The sequence below is a fragment of the Peromyscus maniculatus genome, chromosome 11 (genome assembly GCF_049852395.1).
Source record: "Peromyscus maniculatus bairdii isolate BWxNUB_F1_BW_parent chromosome 11, HU_Pman_BW_mat_3.1, whole genome shotgun sequence".
Lineage (NCBI taxonomy): Eukaryota > Metazoa > Chordata > Mammalia > Rodentia > Cricetidae > Peromyscus > Peromyscus maniculatus.
The window spans coordinates 41840659-41857261 of NC_134862.1; the positions used below are offsets into that span (position 1 = coordinate 41840659).

General features: G+C 53.0%; 1 protein-coding gene and 1 long non-coding RNA gene across 3 annotated transcripts; both read left to right on the top strand.

Moving 5' to 3' along the window:
* The first annotated feature begins 849 nt into the window (after positions 1 to 849).
* Positions 850 to 2463, top strand: LOC121821245 (uncharacterized). Of its 2 annotated transcripts, none has more exons than XR_006061951.2 (3): positions 850 to 944; positions 1065 to 1159; positions 2326 to 2463. It is a non-coding gene; the product is annotated as an uncharacterized LOC121821245 (long non-coding RNA). The 2 variants fall into 2 exon arrangements; XR_006061950.2 differs by having other exon boundaries at positions 867 to 964.
* A 6851-nt stretch (positions 2464 to 9314) lies between these two features.
* On the top strand, positions 9315 to 16264 carry Klhdc8a (kelch domain containing 8A). Its single transcript, XM_006988814.4, has 5 exons — positions 9315 to 9972; positions 12745 to 12909; positions 13142 to 13357; positions 13935 to 14036; positions 15046 to 16264. The coding sequence occupies exons 1-5, from the start codon at positions 9597 to 9599 to the stop codon at positions 15237 to 15239; spliced, it is 1053 nt and encodes a 350-aa protein (XP_006988876.1). The 5' UTR covers positions 9315 to 9596; the 3' UTR covers positions 15240 to 16264.
* The last annotated feature ends 339 nt before the right edge of the window (positions 16265 to 16603 follow it).

Here is a 16603-nt window from a genome sequence, read left to right on the forward strand (position 1 = left end):
CCTTCTCACCAGCCCACGATGCTCTTTTCAGAAGTGCACATTCTCTACCAGCGTGTTACACCTCCAGCCCGGGAGGGACGCTCTTCTAAGGAGCTGTGAGGGAGGGTAAATTTCTGCTATGTTGCCGTGCCTTCCTCATGGAAATAGGACTGGTAGTGTTTCTCTCAAGACTGTTGTGAAATCACACAGTAATGAGAAAAGGCGCCCATGCACAGTAAGCGACCCACAGTGGGCACTGACACCGAGTGGCCTTCTGTTGCTCTTATCAGTGCCAGCTTACTATAAAATAAGTGTGGGACAAGTTGTCAAGAAAAAGGTGGCATCCCATTTGTCCCCCTAAAAATAGCTGAAGGTGAAGAGAAGGTTTACAAGGGGCCAGAGAGGAAATACTTTATGCCTGTGGGCCCACATGCTGCGTAGACTACTTCAGGCTGTTGGGGAGGGGGGGGGGAGCTGTGGCAGACAGTGTGTGGGACTGTGTTCCAACATAATTTATAACTTTATTTATAGACATGACCAAGTCATGTCATTTTCACATATCCTGAAGCATATTTTCTTTTGTTTCTTTCTCCTTGACAATTAAAAAACTACAAAGACTGCTACAAGATCACAGGCCAGACCAGACCAAGGCCTTGTTCTCTGACTGCTGCCCTGGGGCGTTATGGTCCCATGGTCTGGGGGAAATTGTGCGAAGGCACCTACCCCTAAGAATGTCGGGTTCTCAACTGAAGTTGGGACTATGGAGGAGGGATGTCATCCCAGGAAAGAAACGGTGTGACCTCGAACTTCAGGGGAACGAAGGACACACAGGGTTTATGATGGTAGCTTCTAGAACACCAGCCATTAGATTCTAATCTGAATAGGGACCACTCTGATCCTTATCTACTGTGGTGCTTTGAAAGAAAATGGTCCCCATGGCTCATTGGGAGTGGCACCATTAGGAGGTGTGGCCTTGCTGGAATAGGTGTGGCCTTGTTGGAGGAAGTGTGTCACTGGGAGCGGGCTTTGAGGTCTCCTATGCTCAAGCCAGGCCTAGCGTGATAATCTCTTCCTGCTGCCTGCAGATCCAGATGTAGAACTCTTGGCTACCTCTCCAGTACCATGTCTGCCTGCATGCTGCCATACTTCCCACTATGGCGATGGGCTAAACCTCAGAACTGTAAGCCAGCCCCAATTCAATGTTTTCCTTAGAAGAGTTGCTGTGGTCGTAGTGTCTCTCACAGTAACAGAAACCCTAACTAAGCCGGGCGTTGGTGGCGCACGCCTTTAATCCCAGCACTCGGGAGGCAGAGCCAGGCGGATCTCTGTGAGTTCGAGGCCAGCCTGGGCTACCAAGTGAGCTCCAGGAAAGGCGCAAAGCTACACAGAGAAACCCTGTCTCGAAAAACAAAACAAAACAAAAAAAAAAAAAAAACAGAAACCCTAACTAAGACACCTAGTAACATCCAGGATAAGGACTGAGGACTCACTGGCTCTAAACAGGAAGCCCCGTTCTCCTGGTGACAGGCTCTGGTCCCTTGGGGTTCCTCAAGTCCCACAGCTGCATACCTGACTGGCCTGGGAGTGCCCGCTAATAAAGACCGGCGACCCTTTGGTCCACCCACAGCCTAGCCTGCTGCTCACCTTTCTGGATGCCCATCTATTTTTAGGCCAGCACAGCCCACACACAGCCTGCCCGTTATGCATCCCCTCCTCTTCCGTGTGAGGCATGGAGGAGACATGGGTCAGCACACCAGATGGCAGCCTTGCTGCTGCAGCAGATTGCCTGTCTCCCAAGGGATTGGGATAAAGCAGGGCTTTGGATGAGGCCTGCTCGCTAACCCCACCCCTCCACAACTGTGCCTGTGAGCTATCTTTTCTTCAGTACCTCTGGGAAGGGAAAGGGGGATGAGGTAGGTGTGTGTGTGTGTGTGTGTGTGTGTGTGTGTGTGTGTGTGTGTTTTATATGAAGGGAGGAGGTAAGAAGAGAACAGAAGTTTCCTTCCCCTGCACAGGCCCACCCAGTGAACCATCCGTTACGTCCTGCCTTGCTGGGGGCATGAAGGATGGGTGGGATCTTGGAGGGAGCAAGAGTCCCCAAAGCCCCTGGCATGGAGAGACATAGAGGGTGGGTACCTCAGGGAGTGACCACTTTCATTCCCTGGCACCTTAGAGGCCTGGGGCTGAATGTCATCTCACGCTAATCAAACTGGAACCCCTGTCATTTCCTGGTCTCATCAAATCTTGGGCCTCAGCATCTTTCATGAGGTAGAAAGTGGGTGAAGGAGAATTAAGTCAAGGAACCTGCCTCTCCCACCCCACCCCTCCTTTCTCTTTTTGAGACAGGATCTCATGTAGCTCCGACCAGCCTCAAATTTACCAAGTCGCCAAGGACACCTTTGAACTTCTGACCCTCCTGCCTCCACCAGTTAAGTGCAGGGTTTTACAGGAGTGTGATGTCATACCCAGTTTTATGCAGTGCTGGGGGGTGGAACCCCAGGGCCTCATGAAACTCAGACAAGCACCTACCAACTAAGGTACAGTCCCAGCTCTAGCCCCAGGTAGCCTCCTCTTATAGTTAAAAAAGAGGAGAGAGGGAGAGAGAGAGACACACACACACAGAGAGACAGAGAGAGAGGGAGGGAGGGAGGGAGGGAGGGAGGGAGGGAGGGAGGGAGGGAGGGAGGGAGGGAGAAAGAAAGGAAGGAAGGAAGGAAGGAAGGAAGGAAGGAAGGAAGGAAGGAAGGAAGGAAGGAAGGAAGGAAGGACAAGAAATCTGATGAAGTCTAGTCTGTGGTGTGGTCTTGGTGGGGAATATCCCTGGTGGGTGCCTCCCTGGGATAAGCAGTATCTCCGGGGAGTAGGCCATTCTCTTCTGCATGGAGACACAGCCTTCAGGCCTGAACTTTCGCCCTTCAGAAAAGACAGTTCTGCTGGGGTGAGGAAGCTTCAGCAGGAGCTCAGCAGCCTTGCCTACGGCCCCACGTGGCGCTCTCTGGGACTGGGTGATGATGGATCTGTGACCCTGCTCACTTTGCACCTGCCGGGTAGGAAAGCATCCCCCTGCCCCTGCACACATACACATGCACACATGCGCACATTCACACATGTGCGTGCACTCACTAGTGAGCAGGCAGGCTGGCCCATCTGCCAGTCAACCCTCCTTGCCGATTTCCCGGCTGGCAGCAGTGGAGGTGGTGTGTAAATCATTCAGAGCCCCTATCAGCTCCGCCAGGACATGGAGCTCTTTTTAATGAAGAAGAATGGAGGATGCTCCTGGCTCTGGAAATGGCAACATTAACTTACTAATGAGTCTTTAAAGAGACGTGTCTGAGTAGGCTGTGCCACCTGCCCATGTACAGTCTCTGATACTCTGTAGAGCAGACTGGACCCTGGGGAAGACTACGTGGGGTCCGGGGAGGGGGTCAGAGAGGGGCCCTGCATTGAAGATGGAGAAGAAAGGACCCCTCTTGGCCCAGGAGCTAATGTAGCCCAGCCTAGTGAGCTGGGACCAAATGGTATATTTTCCTCTCTAAAGAAAGGGCCGGATTGCAATGTGAGTTGAACCCTTGAGTCCTCCCAGAGAGCTGTGGGGCACAAGAGGCATTCCAGAAAGGTCAAAACACAGTAGAAAGCATGATTAGACTTCCAGACAGGCACTCAAACACCACGAGGAACAGACTATCACTAACCAAGTGGGCAGTAACAGCCACAGGCCAGGGCAAGGCTCCCCATACGGCCCCTGCAGTGGCTGGACCCACTTTCCTTTAGGAGAACAGCTGACACAGAGAGGGCATGCTATGGCCCTGGATGCACAGCCCAGGCAGGTATGATAGATGTGTGTCCTGTGTCCTTTCATCTCCACTGTCTCCCAGAGGCACCATGGCCTCCCCGCCCCACTCCGTGTGGCTGTTCTCAGTGTCTTGCACCGCTGGCCAGGAAATTCCTCACGGTTTATAACTAACGCTCAGGCTTTATTACAAGCCCCATTTCCTCTTCAATGCCTGCAATCAACACAGGAAACTACCTCAGGTCTCATCCCGCGCACAGAACAAGGGAGGAATGTGCGGCTCCTACCCCTGCTTCTCAATTTCCAGGAGTCTAAAGACCAAGAGGATCCTGTCCCCACCCTGTGGGCAGAGACATTCCTTAAATGATATCCATTAAGTCCCTCTAGGTTCCGGAGTCATGCTATGAACTGGAGCGGGAGGCAGACCGGAGATTGGTGGGGAGGAGGGAGAAGGTCCTGAAGGAATGTACTCAATTCTCTCTGACCGAGACTGCGTCCTAGAGACTAGATGCTCCAATGTTCTCCCTCAGGTGGTGGGGGCTCAAGATGCAGGTCATGCCTCTGATTACCACCTCTGTGCTGCTGACCCCATCCAGTTTGATTGGGCCCTAATCCTTCCCTGGGCTGATTTCCAGACTGACGGGGCGGGGCTGGGGGCCCACCAAGCTTGGATTGCTGGTGATGAGACAGCCATCTTCCCTCCCAACCTTATGCTCGGATCAAGTGTCTGCTTAGGAACTCCCCCTGGCGACCACCCCGTGAAGGGCCACCGGTGTCCTCCAGATGGACCTGCACTTTCAGGCCTCAGTGGAGCAACCTCAGTTAGTGGAGAAGAAAGACATCCCCCTGTAAAATAACCCCAACACGATGGGCTGCAGGAGGCTGTGGACCTCCAGGCCACCTACCCTATGGAGGTGGGTCCAGTTCCTGGGCACACTGGCCTGAACAAAGCAAGCTAGAGACACTCACTATCTCAGGAAAAAGGAGGAAATGCTCCTTTCCATAGTCCCTACAACGTGCTCAGTGTTCAGCGACTCTCGGAGGTTAGGGTGTCTCCTCAAAATATACCCTACTCTGGGACTCCGTAAGTTCCCCAACAGGCACCCATCTGTGTTCTCCATCAGTGGGGTCACCACTCTGAGAAGATGCTTGGTATTCTATACTGTGTCTCCACTCACTGCCTCCTCAGAAGAGACCTGGCTTCGGCAAGGCTGGAGTCCATGGGAAAGTGAGCAGGCACTTAGTAGGTGCTCCCCCAAACTGCACCTGCTGCTTATCATATGACAGTTGACCTTGACAAAGGCAAGGTCGGAGTCTTTTACAAAGTGACTGACTATCTGGGGCTAAGCAGCTTCAAGTTTGATTAAGACTTCAGTATCACAATAACACAGGTCCACAGCACCACAGACCTACTCTGTGGGGACACTTGGGACATTTCTCTCCCGTCCTTTCCTCCTCTCATCACATCTAAAAGTCAAACTCGCTTGTTTTGGTGCTGGGAAGGTGACCCAGGGCTTTGGTTATGTCACAGATACCCTCCACTAGGTATCCCAATCAAAAACTCTACAATTAATTCGTTAGTTTATTTATTGATTTACGTGGGGGCGGGGCATGGCATGCATGTAGAAAACCTGGGAGAGTTGGTTCTCTCCTTTCATCATGTGGGTTCCAGAGATAGAACTCAGGTTGTTAGGTAAGCACCCTTAATCACTGAGCCATCTCGTCTCCCAGCCCCCAAGAAATACTTTTTTAAGAGAGAACGGAAACCGGAAACCCGTGCCGGGTTGCTGTGCGAGATCTTAGAGCAAGAACGATTTAGGTTTGACCTGAGGAAGAACTTCTGATTGGGAGAGTGAGTCCGCAGCAGAAAAGGGTGGTGAGAAATCAAAGGACACACTGGACTCCCTCTGGGCCTGGCACTCCTGCCCCCCCCCCCCCCCCATGCACCAGGCGCAGAAACTGCAGGTGACTCAGGGAATCTTAAGCGGTGGTTGCTAGGTTACAAGCTTCTTTAATGTGCCTCAATGTAAAGACTAAGGGATGGGGATGTTACCTGGTTGGGAGGAAGAGCATGGGGGAAGGAGAGAGAGAAAAGAAACCAGCCAGACTTCCAGAATTAGCAATTGGGCATAGCCTGGAGGCAAACTGTTTTTTGTTTTTTTTCTCTACTTTTCCACAGTGAGTCTCTTGAGCCCTATGGTTTGCACATAGTAAAGCCTATGGATGTGAGCACTGAGCTGGAACAGCGCCCTCCAGGACTGGACTCTGGTGTCTCCCCAGGTGAGACACTTAACAGTCACTAGGGTCCCTATGGGCTCTGTTCGCCTTCCCTCTGCAATTAGACAGATGACCAGAAACCAGATGAGAACGGAAACGCCCAGCCTCCTCACTAACGCATAATCTGTTCATTTGTGATCTGGACTCTTCAGCCCAGAGGCTTCTGAATGAGTTGCCAGCTTTAAGTGAAGCACTCCCCGAGTGTCAGACCCTCCTCTGCAAAACACAGATGCTCGAAGATGCCTGGCAGTCTCCCTCCAGTTGAAGATTATGAGAAAGTGGATGTGCAGGGGCTGAGCTCCGGGAAGTCTGCCCACCTGCTGGGAGGGTGTGAGGGTGTGAGAAATTGCTTGGCTTTGCTGCTTCTGTGAAGCTCATAGGCAAGTGAGGCTGAAGACAGACCCCAACAAACACATTTGAGAAGACTGTGCTCCCCTTCATCCTGGTCACCCCAAACTACAGCTATGAAACTGATTCAGTTCGAGCAAAGAGTCCATCCACATTTCTCTGGGCAGGCTAGGCCTCTAAGAATGTTGGGAGGTACCCACCAGAGAAGACTACTTGGACATGGCCTCAAGCCACTAGAAAGTCTTTATACACTGAGTGTTCAGGACCCGAGGACAGTCCTGAGACTTTCTCAGAGTGGGCTTTTAAGCACAAAAACCACATCCCGAGTTGACATATCGCATTTAGCAAGAACAGTTAGCCAGAAGCAGAACTGCAGAAGCACAGAATCAAGGTCAGTACATTCAGGGACTTTCCCAGAACTGTGGACTTTGATGGATTTAGGTCTTTGGTCTCATTTTGGCAGGTGGTCCTGCCTGCATGCTGGGTTCCAAGGCTTGAATGGTTCTTCCATCATGGTCTCAGTTGTTCTAAGGTCTGGAAGCCTTTCACATGAACATGAAATGGTTGGTATTGTCTGTGAAACTTCGTGAATTTAGACTACACTCTCAGAATTTGTGAGTTCTTACCGAATAGGGGAAAACAGAACATAGTCTCTTCTGTGGATGATCTAGATGTTGATTTTGCAAATACATGAACTAAGCTTTAAAAATAAGTAGAATTGTTAGCTCTAGAGCTCAAGATAGTAAGATAGGCCTATTTTGAGTTACAGCTTCTATTTCTCACAGAAGTCGCAGTGGTAGTATGGGCACTGACAGAAATGTACCAGGCCTGTGCTCTCTGTCAGAGGGTCTGGGGAACACTTGACAACTATTACCTCTTTTAACCCTCACAAAAACTTATACCATGGAATGCCACAAAGAAATACAGGAGAAAAATCTGTTATAGAGGCACACACCTTTAATCTCAGCACTCAGGAGGCAGAGGCAGATGGATTTCTGTGAATTCAAGGCCAGCCTGATCTACACAGAGAGTTCCAGGACAGTCAGGCCTACATAGACAGACCCTGTCTCAAAAGAAAAAAACAGGAAAGGAAAAGAAGAACTGGGTTTGGTGGCACAGGTCTGCAGTCCTTGCACTTGGAGGCTGTAGCAGGAAAATTGAGTTCCAGTCAAGTGAGACCATGTTTCAGAAAAACAGAGGAAGGGTGGAGGGGGCAGGGCAGAGATCCTTTCCACAACTTGGATGATGGTACTCCAGGAGTGAGTTTAGGGGTAAGGGGACTCTAAAAGTTTACATGCTGTATGATTTTATCCATAGAACATTCTTTTCCTTCTTGAGACAGAGTCTGAATAGTCCAGGATGGTCTGGAACACAATATATAGCAAGGATGGCCTTGAACTTCTGATCCTCCTGTCTCCACCTCCCAAGTGCTGCGATTGTGGTCATACCTCACCGGGTTTTCCGTCACTGTGTCAGGCACCAGGTTTTATGCAGGGCTGGGGATGGAATCCAGGATTTTGTACACGCTAGATAAACACTCCACCAAGTAAGCTACAGTCCCAGCTCCTTGTACAAGATGGCTGAAGCAACAAGATTTCAGAAATGGGTTGTCAGGGGCTGGGGAAGGAAGAGCGAAGAGGAAGTATGGAGTTGGACCAGATATCAAAAGGTGACACGGGACCCTTGTAATAATGAAAATGTAATTTGCTTGTGGATTGTACTTTAGCTTGCCAGGATATTAGCACTGGGGGACCCTGGATAAAGAGAACTTCTTTCTTATAACCACGTGTGAATCTACAGTTGATCACAAATGAAAGTTTAGTGCCTTGCATGTGCACAGCCCTAAGATCCATCCCCAGCTTTGGGGGAAAATACACACCATACCACGCACACACAGTGCAAAGTCTGTCCTGCTCTCAAGCTTGGGATTTTCCAGGTGGAAGGAAACCAGACAGGAGGACCCTGTGGACTTGGAGAGACACACCACTAGGTGGTCCGGTGTGTTACTGGCACTTGTATTACTGGGGAACCACAGTTCTGAAGGGTCTGTTGCTGGGTACAGGTTTGAAGAGGTTGTCTATCCAGTCCTGTGGTTGGTGCCAAGAGCCAGGATTTGCTAATCAGGTTTGCCCTTCTAGTGATGTGTGTGAAGGTTTTGGGGTGGGGGTGGGGGAGATCCTCCCAGTCGTCTATTGGTATGTTCAGTTGTGGTCCCCCTGTCTGTGACTTTATCAGCGGCGTTGTGGACGTGTCCACTCAGGAGGGAAGGCAGGTTCTGGGTGAGCTGCATGCATACGCGTGCCGATTGTTCGCTCTGCGGGTCCCCTGCTACATGCATGTCACTGCCTCCTAACTCGGCTCTGAGGTTTGACCGTGTGAGAATACCTCCCCCCAAACAAAGCCAGCTTGTCACGAACTGGGTCTGTGTACTGTAGACAAACCGGGTAATTGGGCTCTCCGCCTCCTCACCCAAAACAAACACTCGCAAACGCCCGCCCCCACGCTGGCGGGATCTGCCTGTCATCTGGGCACCGGCTCCTGCTCCGGCTGCCTCCGACCCCGGAGACACGGCAGGCCCTGCCCTCGCCCGCCCCGGCTGCCGGGGCTGACGCACAGGCCACAGCCTCCGCTGCGGGGCGCGTGGGCTCCTGCCCAGGTGTGGCGGCTGCGGGGAGGCGGTGCGGGGAGCCGGCGTCCTCCGGCCGGCCGGGACTCGGTGTCTAGCAGCCGCTCGCCTGCGCGGGTGACAGCGGCGTGCGGGCCGGGAAGAGCAGGGCACGCTGTCCCCGGCTCCGCGGCTGCCGGGCTGCCGGTGAAAGCCGTGCGTGGCTTGCGGGCACCGCCCGGGAGCTAGTGAGGGGCGAGCGCGGCGCCCACGCGCGGCGGGGTGGGCTCCGCGCTCCCGGGGACCGGGCGGGGCGGGGCTCATCCTGCAAAGTTGACCCAGGGCGGGCTACCGCCGGCGTCCTGCTGCCCTAGATTCGCCGGGTTCTTCCCGCGGAGCCAGGGGTGGACGTCGCCGGCCCGCTGACACCCGAGGGACCCGGAGAAGCCAGCGGGCGTCGGCGGAAGCCCGCGCAACGCGAGATGGAGGCTGCAAGAGGGGACGTGCGGGCCGGCGCCGAGTAGCCCGCGGGCCCCGGGGCTGGACCTTGCCCGGACGCTGTGAGGGCGCGCGAGCAGGGCCCTCCCCCGGGCTGCCATGGAGGTGCCCAATGTCAAGGACTTTCAGTGGAAGCGCCTTGCTCCACTGCCTAGCCGCCGGGTCTACTGCTCACTGCTGGAGACCGGAGGGCAGGTCTATGCCATCGGGGGATGTGATGACAATGGGGTCCCGATGGACTGCTTCGAGGTCTACTCCCCCGAGGCCGACCAATGGACCTCCCTGCCCTCCCTGCCCACAGCCAGGGCCGGGGTAGCGGTTACTGCCCTAGGAAAGCGGATTATGGTGATCGGGGGTGTGGGCACCAATCAACTGCCTCTGAAGGTCGTGGAAATGTACAATATCGATGAGGGCAAGTGGAAGAAGAGGAGCGTGCTGCGTGAGGCTGCCATGGGCATTACTGTAACAGCTAAAGGCAAGTGGGGCCAGGGTTGAGGGTGGGCGTAGAGAAGGAAGTAATGGGCCACAGGGAAAACGGATGGAATGCAACATGATTTGGGCGGCCAATAGCACGTTCCCCGTCACATTTGAGCCTTACATTAAGTACTAAAACTAGAGACCCATTGCCCTTATTTTACAGACTGGGAAGGGAAGCTGAGCAGGTGAAATGTCTAGGAATTCCATCTGATGCCAGGAGTCAGCTCCAGCGGGTTCCTCCTGGCAGCCTGGGCAGGCCACTGCAGAGGGAGCACCAAGGTGTGAGCTGTGGGGTTATCTGCAATGACTCTGCATACCCTGGCATTCAGCCGAATGACCACATTCCCCGTTGGCACCCCCCACCCCCAACCTACCTAAGTAGGTTCCTGAGGATGCTCATCCCATCCTTCTACCAACACCAGGTCTGCAGAGGAGGCTTTGGGACCGGATCCCAGGATCTTCTTTAACTCCTGACTGCAGTGTCAGTGGTGCTGAGGGCAGGTCAGAATGTCCCAAAGGTGGATTCGTGTGGTGGAGCGTCCGGGTCCACCAAGTTCTGTGGACTGCATGTGGTTTTTAAATTCTCATTTGACCTTTTTTGGGGGAGCTTCTAGAGCCTATAGAGGGGGTCCAACAGCTGTTTTGCTGAAAACACAGAGTTTGATGGGAATGAGGGTTAAGAGACCCCCAAGTTCACATACGCTTGCCCCCACCCTGTAGACGTTGCTTCTTTAGCAACACGACCCCAGCTGCCTGTGTGGCATCCAGCAGATCAGAAACCAGCCTTTCTTCAACGCCTGTTCTGTCCCTGGCACACTCCTAGGTCACAAGGAGAAAGGAAGAGAGTGGAAAATCTGGGCCCTGGAAGTAATTGGCGAGAAGTTGGGGCCCAGAACTCCCTTGGGCAGGGTAGACAGTAGGGTTTCCATGATCTGCCAGTTAGAAAGATGAAAAGCCAGGCCTGGTGCTGAAGGCCTTCAATCCCAGCTACTCTGGAGGCTGAGGCAGGGGAGCGGCAAGTTCAAGACTTGCCTAGGCTGCAGAGTGAGTTCAACAGACGGAGGCCAAAGGATTGTGAGTTCAAGATATATAGTAAGAACCTATTAAAAAAAAAAAAAAAAAAAAAAAGGATGGGAGGCCCAGAGGCCCAAGGGGACACTGAGAATAATGAGTATGGACTATACTCCATCCCTAGCTTCGTTAAATCATACTAAAAGTTAAAAATCAAGGCGTACCTTTGGTGCTTTATCCCTGTATCCAATGAGATAAGTGCTATTTTTATTCTGTTTCAGAAGAAGCAGCAGGAAGCCCTGAAAGGTTAATTACCCAAGGTTAAATAGATAGTAAGTCACGACCATGCTCCAAACTAGAAAGTCAAATGAATTCAACAGTTAGGTTGGTAAACGTGTACATGTCAACCGTTGTACTGAGTTCATAGATTAACAAATTCTCAAGGACCTTCGTTGTATTGGGAGGAACAGGTCAAGCTGGTATCAGTTCCATGCAGTCACAGAGCAATGGAGATACCATTACCCAGGAGGCACCAAGCCAAGTCCCCTGGGCCCCCTGCTTTGCCGCTCAGGGAATCCCAGTTGAGGTTCAAAGGATGGGTCAGAACTGGCCGCCGGCCTGAATGACTGTGGAGTGGATAGAGTTTTTCCAGAAGGGGGTGTTCCTAGAAGGGAAGGTGGAATTTGTGCTAATCAGGTGCTCGTCATCAGGCCCTTTCCCAGCCTTAGGCTTAGGGTTAGGATCCCCCTACCCACCCCTAGTATGGCTAGAAAGTAGAGAGAGAGATAGGGTTGCTCACGTTGTCCAGCGGTAACATCCAAGAGTCAAGGCACCACAGAGAGAAAGGCTGTGAGCAAGGGCTGCTGGGAGCAAGAACCACAAACAGGTACTGAAGATTCCTGAGAGGAAACCCATTCAGGCAAGGGCTGGGGAATCGCGAATGTTAGTCCATGCTCTTTGGTACAATGTGTGGAGTCCCTGAGAAGCTGCCTACTGCCAAGAACAGAGGAAAAAAGAGGGGACTCCCTGAGGGGACTCCCTGCTTAGAGAACCTAGCTCTCTTAGGGCAAGGTTTCTGAAGGGTCAGTTCCCCAAAGCCGCCTCCTCCTCCTCCTCCTTCTCCTCCTCCTCCTCCTCCTCTTCCTCCTCCTCCTCCTTCAGACCTGGCCTCATCATCCCGTTCAGCACAGGGGCCTCCTGGATCCTGCAAGCTTCTGTACATGTGAAGGAGAATGCCATTCCCCCACTGGGGTAGCAGACAGAACTGCTGACAGGCCAGGGCCGGTGACTGGGGCCAGCTATCGTTCTGAAGGACTTCACCATGGCTGGAGACTTAATGTCTGAGAGTTCCTATGGGATCCTATGGGACAGGTCACCCCTGGAGGTCTCCCCTCGCCTTCCCTCTGGGTGCCTGGACAGGGGGACAGGAGGACAGGGGGACAAACCTAGACTTAGGCTTCCCTGTCATCCGTCTCTGCGCAGGGTTTAGTGTATCAGGCTTTGCTAAGGACTTGGCACTCATGAAGGCCGAGGCACAGTTCTGCCACAACTTCAGGAAGACCCAGATTTAGCCATAACAGGGACTTTGAATGGTGTTACCCACCCCACCAAGACAGCTGGGATTCATTAGCAGAGCAGTGTCCGGAAGTTGGCGTGGCCTATGGAAGGAAGGTTATAGGTTCTGTTGGGCCTGTCTCTGGGTGCCTGCAAGCCAAACTGTCTCAGTGTATGTGTGTGTGTGTTTGTTTCTTTTTCTTAGATTATCGAGTGTATGCTGCAGGTGGGATGGGCCTGGACCTTCGTCCACACAACTACTTGCAACACTATGACATGCTAAAGGACATGTGGGTGTCGCTGGCACCCATGCCCACTCCGAGATATGCTGCCACCTCCTTCCTCCGGGGCTCCAAGATCTATGTGCTGGGTAAGGACAAGCTCATTGTTCATTTCTTCTCCTTGCTCCCTTGGGTGAGTTCCCTGGGAAGCAATGCCCACAGCCCAAGAATTTCCCTGGCCCTGGGGGATAATCACACTGTTCCAGCCCTTGAGGAGTCTTTCAAATGACCGAATAACAGAAGGGAAATCCCAGTCCTATTGGTTCTCAGGGACTGCTTTTTTTTTTCTTTGTCCACCGTGTACCCTGTTCCCACCTCCAGGGGGACGACAGTCTAAGTATGCGGTCAACGCCTTTGAGGTCTTTGACATAGAATCTCGGTCCTGGACCAAGTTCCCCAACATTCCCTGTAAGCGGGCTTTCTCCAGCTTTGTGACCCTGGACAACCACCTGTACAGCCTGGGAGGCCTGCGACAGGGTCGTCTCTATCGGCAGCCCAAGTTCCTCCGGACAATGGATGTGTTCGACATGGAACAGGGTGAGCTGGATTCCCACCCCCTTGGCTGCTTGCCTCTCTTCTGACTGATGCCCACTTTCCCCAACCTGGCAGATATTTCTGGGGCCGCTTACATATCCAGGCAGGCCTCTCTTCAGTGTCTAAGCATCCTTCCTAACTCACGGATGTGCTTGCAGTCAAATTCTATTCCAGGCTCCTTTGGCCTGGCTGGCTCTTTCCACGATGGCCCTTCCGCCTCCACCCCCAGTACCTGTGCAGGCCCAGGTTAGGAAGGGACTCTTCCTGTGCTGATGGAGAATCAGAGGGATCCTGGTTTCTCCATTCACCACCTTTAATCAGATTCCTCTCCAGTTTAGAACCGTGGAAAACCTAAATAGAACAGGGGCTCATGGGAACTAAATACATTAGACTGTGTCAGGCACCAGAGAAGGCTGAGGTGGTAGAGGGTGTCATTTCAATCAGCAGGGGATGTTCTCTGCATCCTGAACACAAGGGAGTAGCCACCCAGGGTAAGAGCCACTTGGGGTTCATCTGTATTTGTTAGGGGACATGAGCACCTAATCCTCCATCTCTGCCCTGTCACTATGCATGCTTGCAGGGGGATGGCTGAAGATGGAGCGCTCCTTCTTCCTCAAGAAGCGCCGGGCAGACTTCGTGGCTGGTGGCCTGAGCGGTCGGGTCATAGTGGCTGGGGGACTCGGTAAGGATACATCATCGCCGCTGTGCTGTGCTGTGCTGTGGTTCTGGTCCTTGGCACTGCACGTGAGCGACAGACGGTAGTGACTTCTTGCATGCCTCCCGCTGCTTTACTCCAGAGAATTCAATACAGTCTGGACTTGACCTTTCCACGTGGGCCCCCGTGGGTTCTTTCAATTCCGTACTAGGAAAATGGAGACCCAGAAAGGATAAGGGACATACTGATAACTGTGAACCCCTGTGCTGGACCCAGGTCCCCGAGTCCCTTTCTGGGGATAGCTGGAGACAAAGGGTCAAGGGATCAGTTGTCAACCTTCATGGACCCAGCTCTTCTTGGACATCCAGCTGGATCTTGGGATGGCAAAGCAAATGATCAAATAAATGGTCCTAATTCTGGATTTGATGTATAACTCCTCCCTCTCAAAGACTGCTGGTATTTTGAAGGCTGGACTGCAGCGTGAGGCACACTGAAGTCACAAGGGCACTGTGACAAAGGCAGTGGGGCTTCCAGGCAGCCGGCGTTTACTCGATGTAGACATACCCCACTATACTCATTCATGAACAACCATATAAGCTAGGTTAGTGTGTGTGTGTGTGTGTGTGTGTGTGTGTGTGTGTGTGATCAGGAGGGAGGAAGTAGTGCTCTAGAAACCCAAACGGTAACCAAGAGTGAAGAAAACAATCTCCCCCAAGACAGGGTTTCTCTGTGTAGTTTTGGTGCCTCTTCTGGAACTTGCTCTGTAGACCAGGCTGGCCTCGAACTCACAGAGATCCGCCTGGCTCTGCCTCCCACTAACACTCCTGTCCTTAAAATGCAACTGAAGAGAGAAGGAGCACAGGACAAAGTTGCTTGACAGGAATTCTTGGCCCAGGATGCCAAAAGGGGGGACCATCCTGTAAAAAGACAAGGAAGTTGCCTGGCTTTTGCTTCTGGGTTGGGAGATGGTCACTGTGGGACGTGGCTTGGCGGTTGGGCTCCCGGGTCTAAGATCCGATTCTCCTGTTGTTTTCAGGAAACCAGCCCACTGTCCTGGAGACGGCAGAAGCGTTCCACCCAGAGAAGAACAAGTGGGAGGCCCTCCCCGCCATGCCCACCCCCCGCTGTGCCTGCTCCAGCATTGTCTTCAAGAACTGCCTCCTGGCGGTGGGGGGTGTCAGCCAGGGTCTGAGTGACGCGGTGGAGGCGCTGTACGTCTCTGACTCCTAGCTGGCTCGAGCTTGGCCGGACAGCGTCACTCCGCTCCCGACACGAGGAATAGTCTCATCAAAGCAGTTGGGACTACATCCTCGGTCTCCAACTCCTGTTAAGAGCCAGTGGGGCCAAGCCCTAGGGCTCTCAGTGACCTCCCTCTGTCCCCTAACCTGCCGTCCCAGAAAGCTGAAGAAAGTGCAGTTGACTCCGCCAGTAAGTTAGAGCTGGGCTGTGGTCTGGGGAGAATCCCCACTCAGTGTCCAGACACAGAAAGACACGGGAATGTTCCCTCCTCTCACCTACCTCCCGGGGTAGGGGGCAGTTGCCACCCGGAGGGGGTGCCCTTGTTGTCCTTCCCCATCTCTGAGCTAGTCTGAGTGCCATGATGAACTCATGAAGAATGGGGCATCCCAAGCCCCTTCCCCATACAGAAGTCAGTCGCGGGCCTGCCCCAGACCCCACCGGCTTATCAGGCCCTGGACTTGAAGCTAGGGTGGGTGTGTAGGACCAACAGCCTTGGCAGGAAGGACCCTTCCTCTCGGGTCCTTGTTGGGCATGTGGTGATGGAGTGCCAATATCTTCTGTGTTCTGCCTTCTGCCACGCTCTTCCCACCCGAGGCCTGGCCATCCTGGCCATCCTCAACAACTCTCGGCGTGTGTCCAATTGAAACCTTCTCATTTACACTGTGGCTTCCAAATCCACCAAGGGTGGATTAATTGCACCCTGGTTAATAACAGCAGCACAATGATGGACATCTTTATGCCTGTCTTCTTTGGACCCTGGAAACAAGGCAGGGGTCGTCCTAGTTAAGTAGATAGAAAATCCCGTGAGACCACCTGCCCCGTGTCCTTACCCTAAAGAGGGGCAAATTGGCCACCTGTTCTCGACCATTCCTGTCCAAGAGTTTTACCTTCCCTCGGCTGTAGCTGTCCGGCTCACAAAGAGGGAGCCCGTTTTTAGGCATATTCAAAGGATGCAAGAACTGTCCACTTGTTTTGTTAAAGAACAAGAGAGGAAAAAAACAAGTCCAGAAGGACGGATACAGCTGTGCTTTCCCTCCGGCCTGTACAGCACCTCCATGTGCTTCCCCGGCCCAGTAACTCACACTTCCTCCAGAAGAGCACTTACCCAGCATGCTCAGGGACCTGAGTTCCAACCCCTGCACAGAAACCAAACCTAACCAGTTAGCCCTGAGGACACAAAGCATAAAGACCCCTGTTGAGGCTGTGGAGGAGAGGGAGGAGCCAGGGAGCCTGCTTCTCTCCTCTTCACAAGGCTCAGGTGATTAATGACCTCCTGGGGAGCCTGCGCTGGAGGAGGGCCTATCAGGGGCTGAGGGATCAGAAGGAGCTCTTTCTCGTGTGGAGCGAGGGGTGAC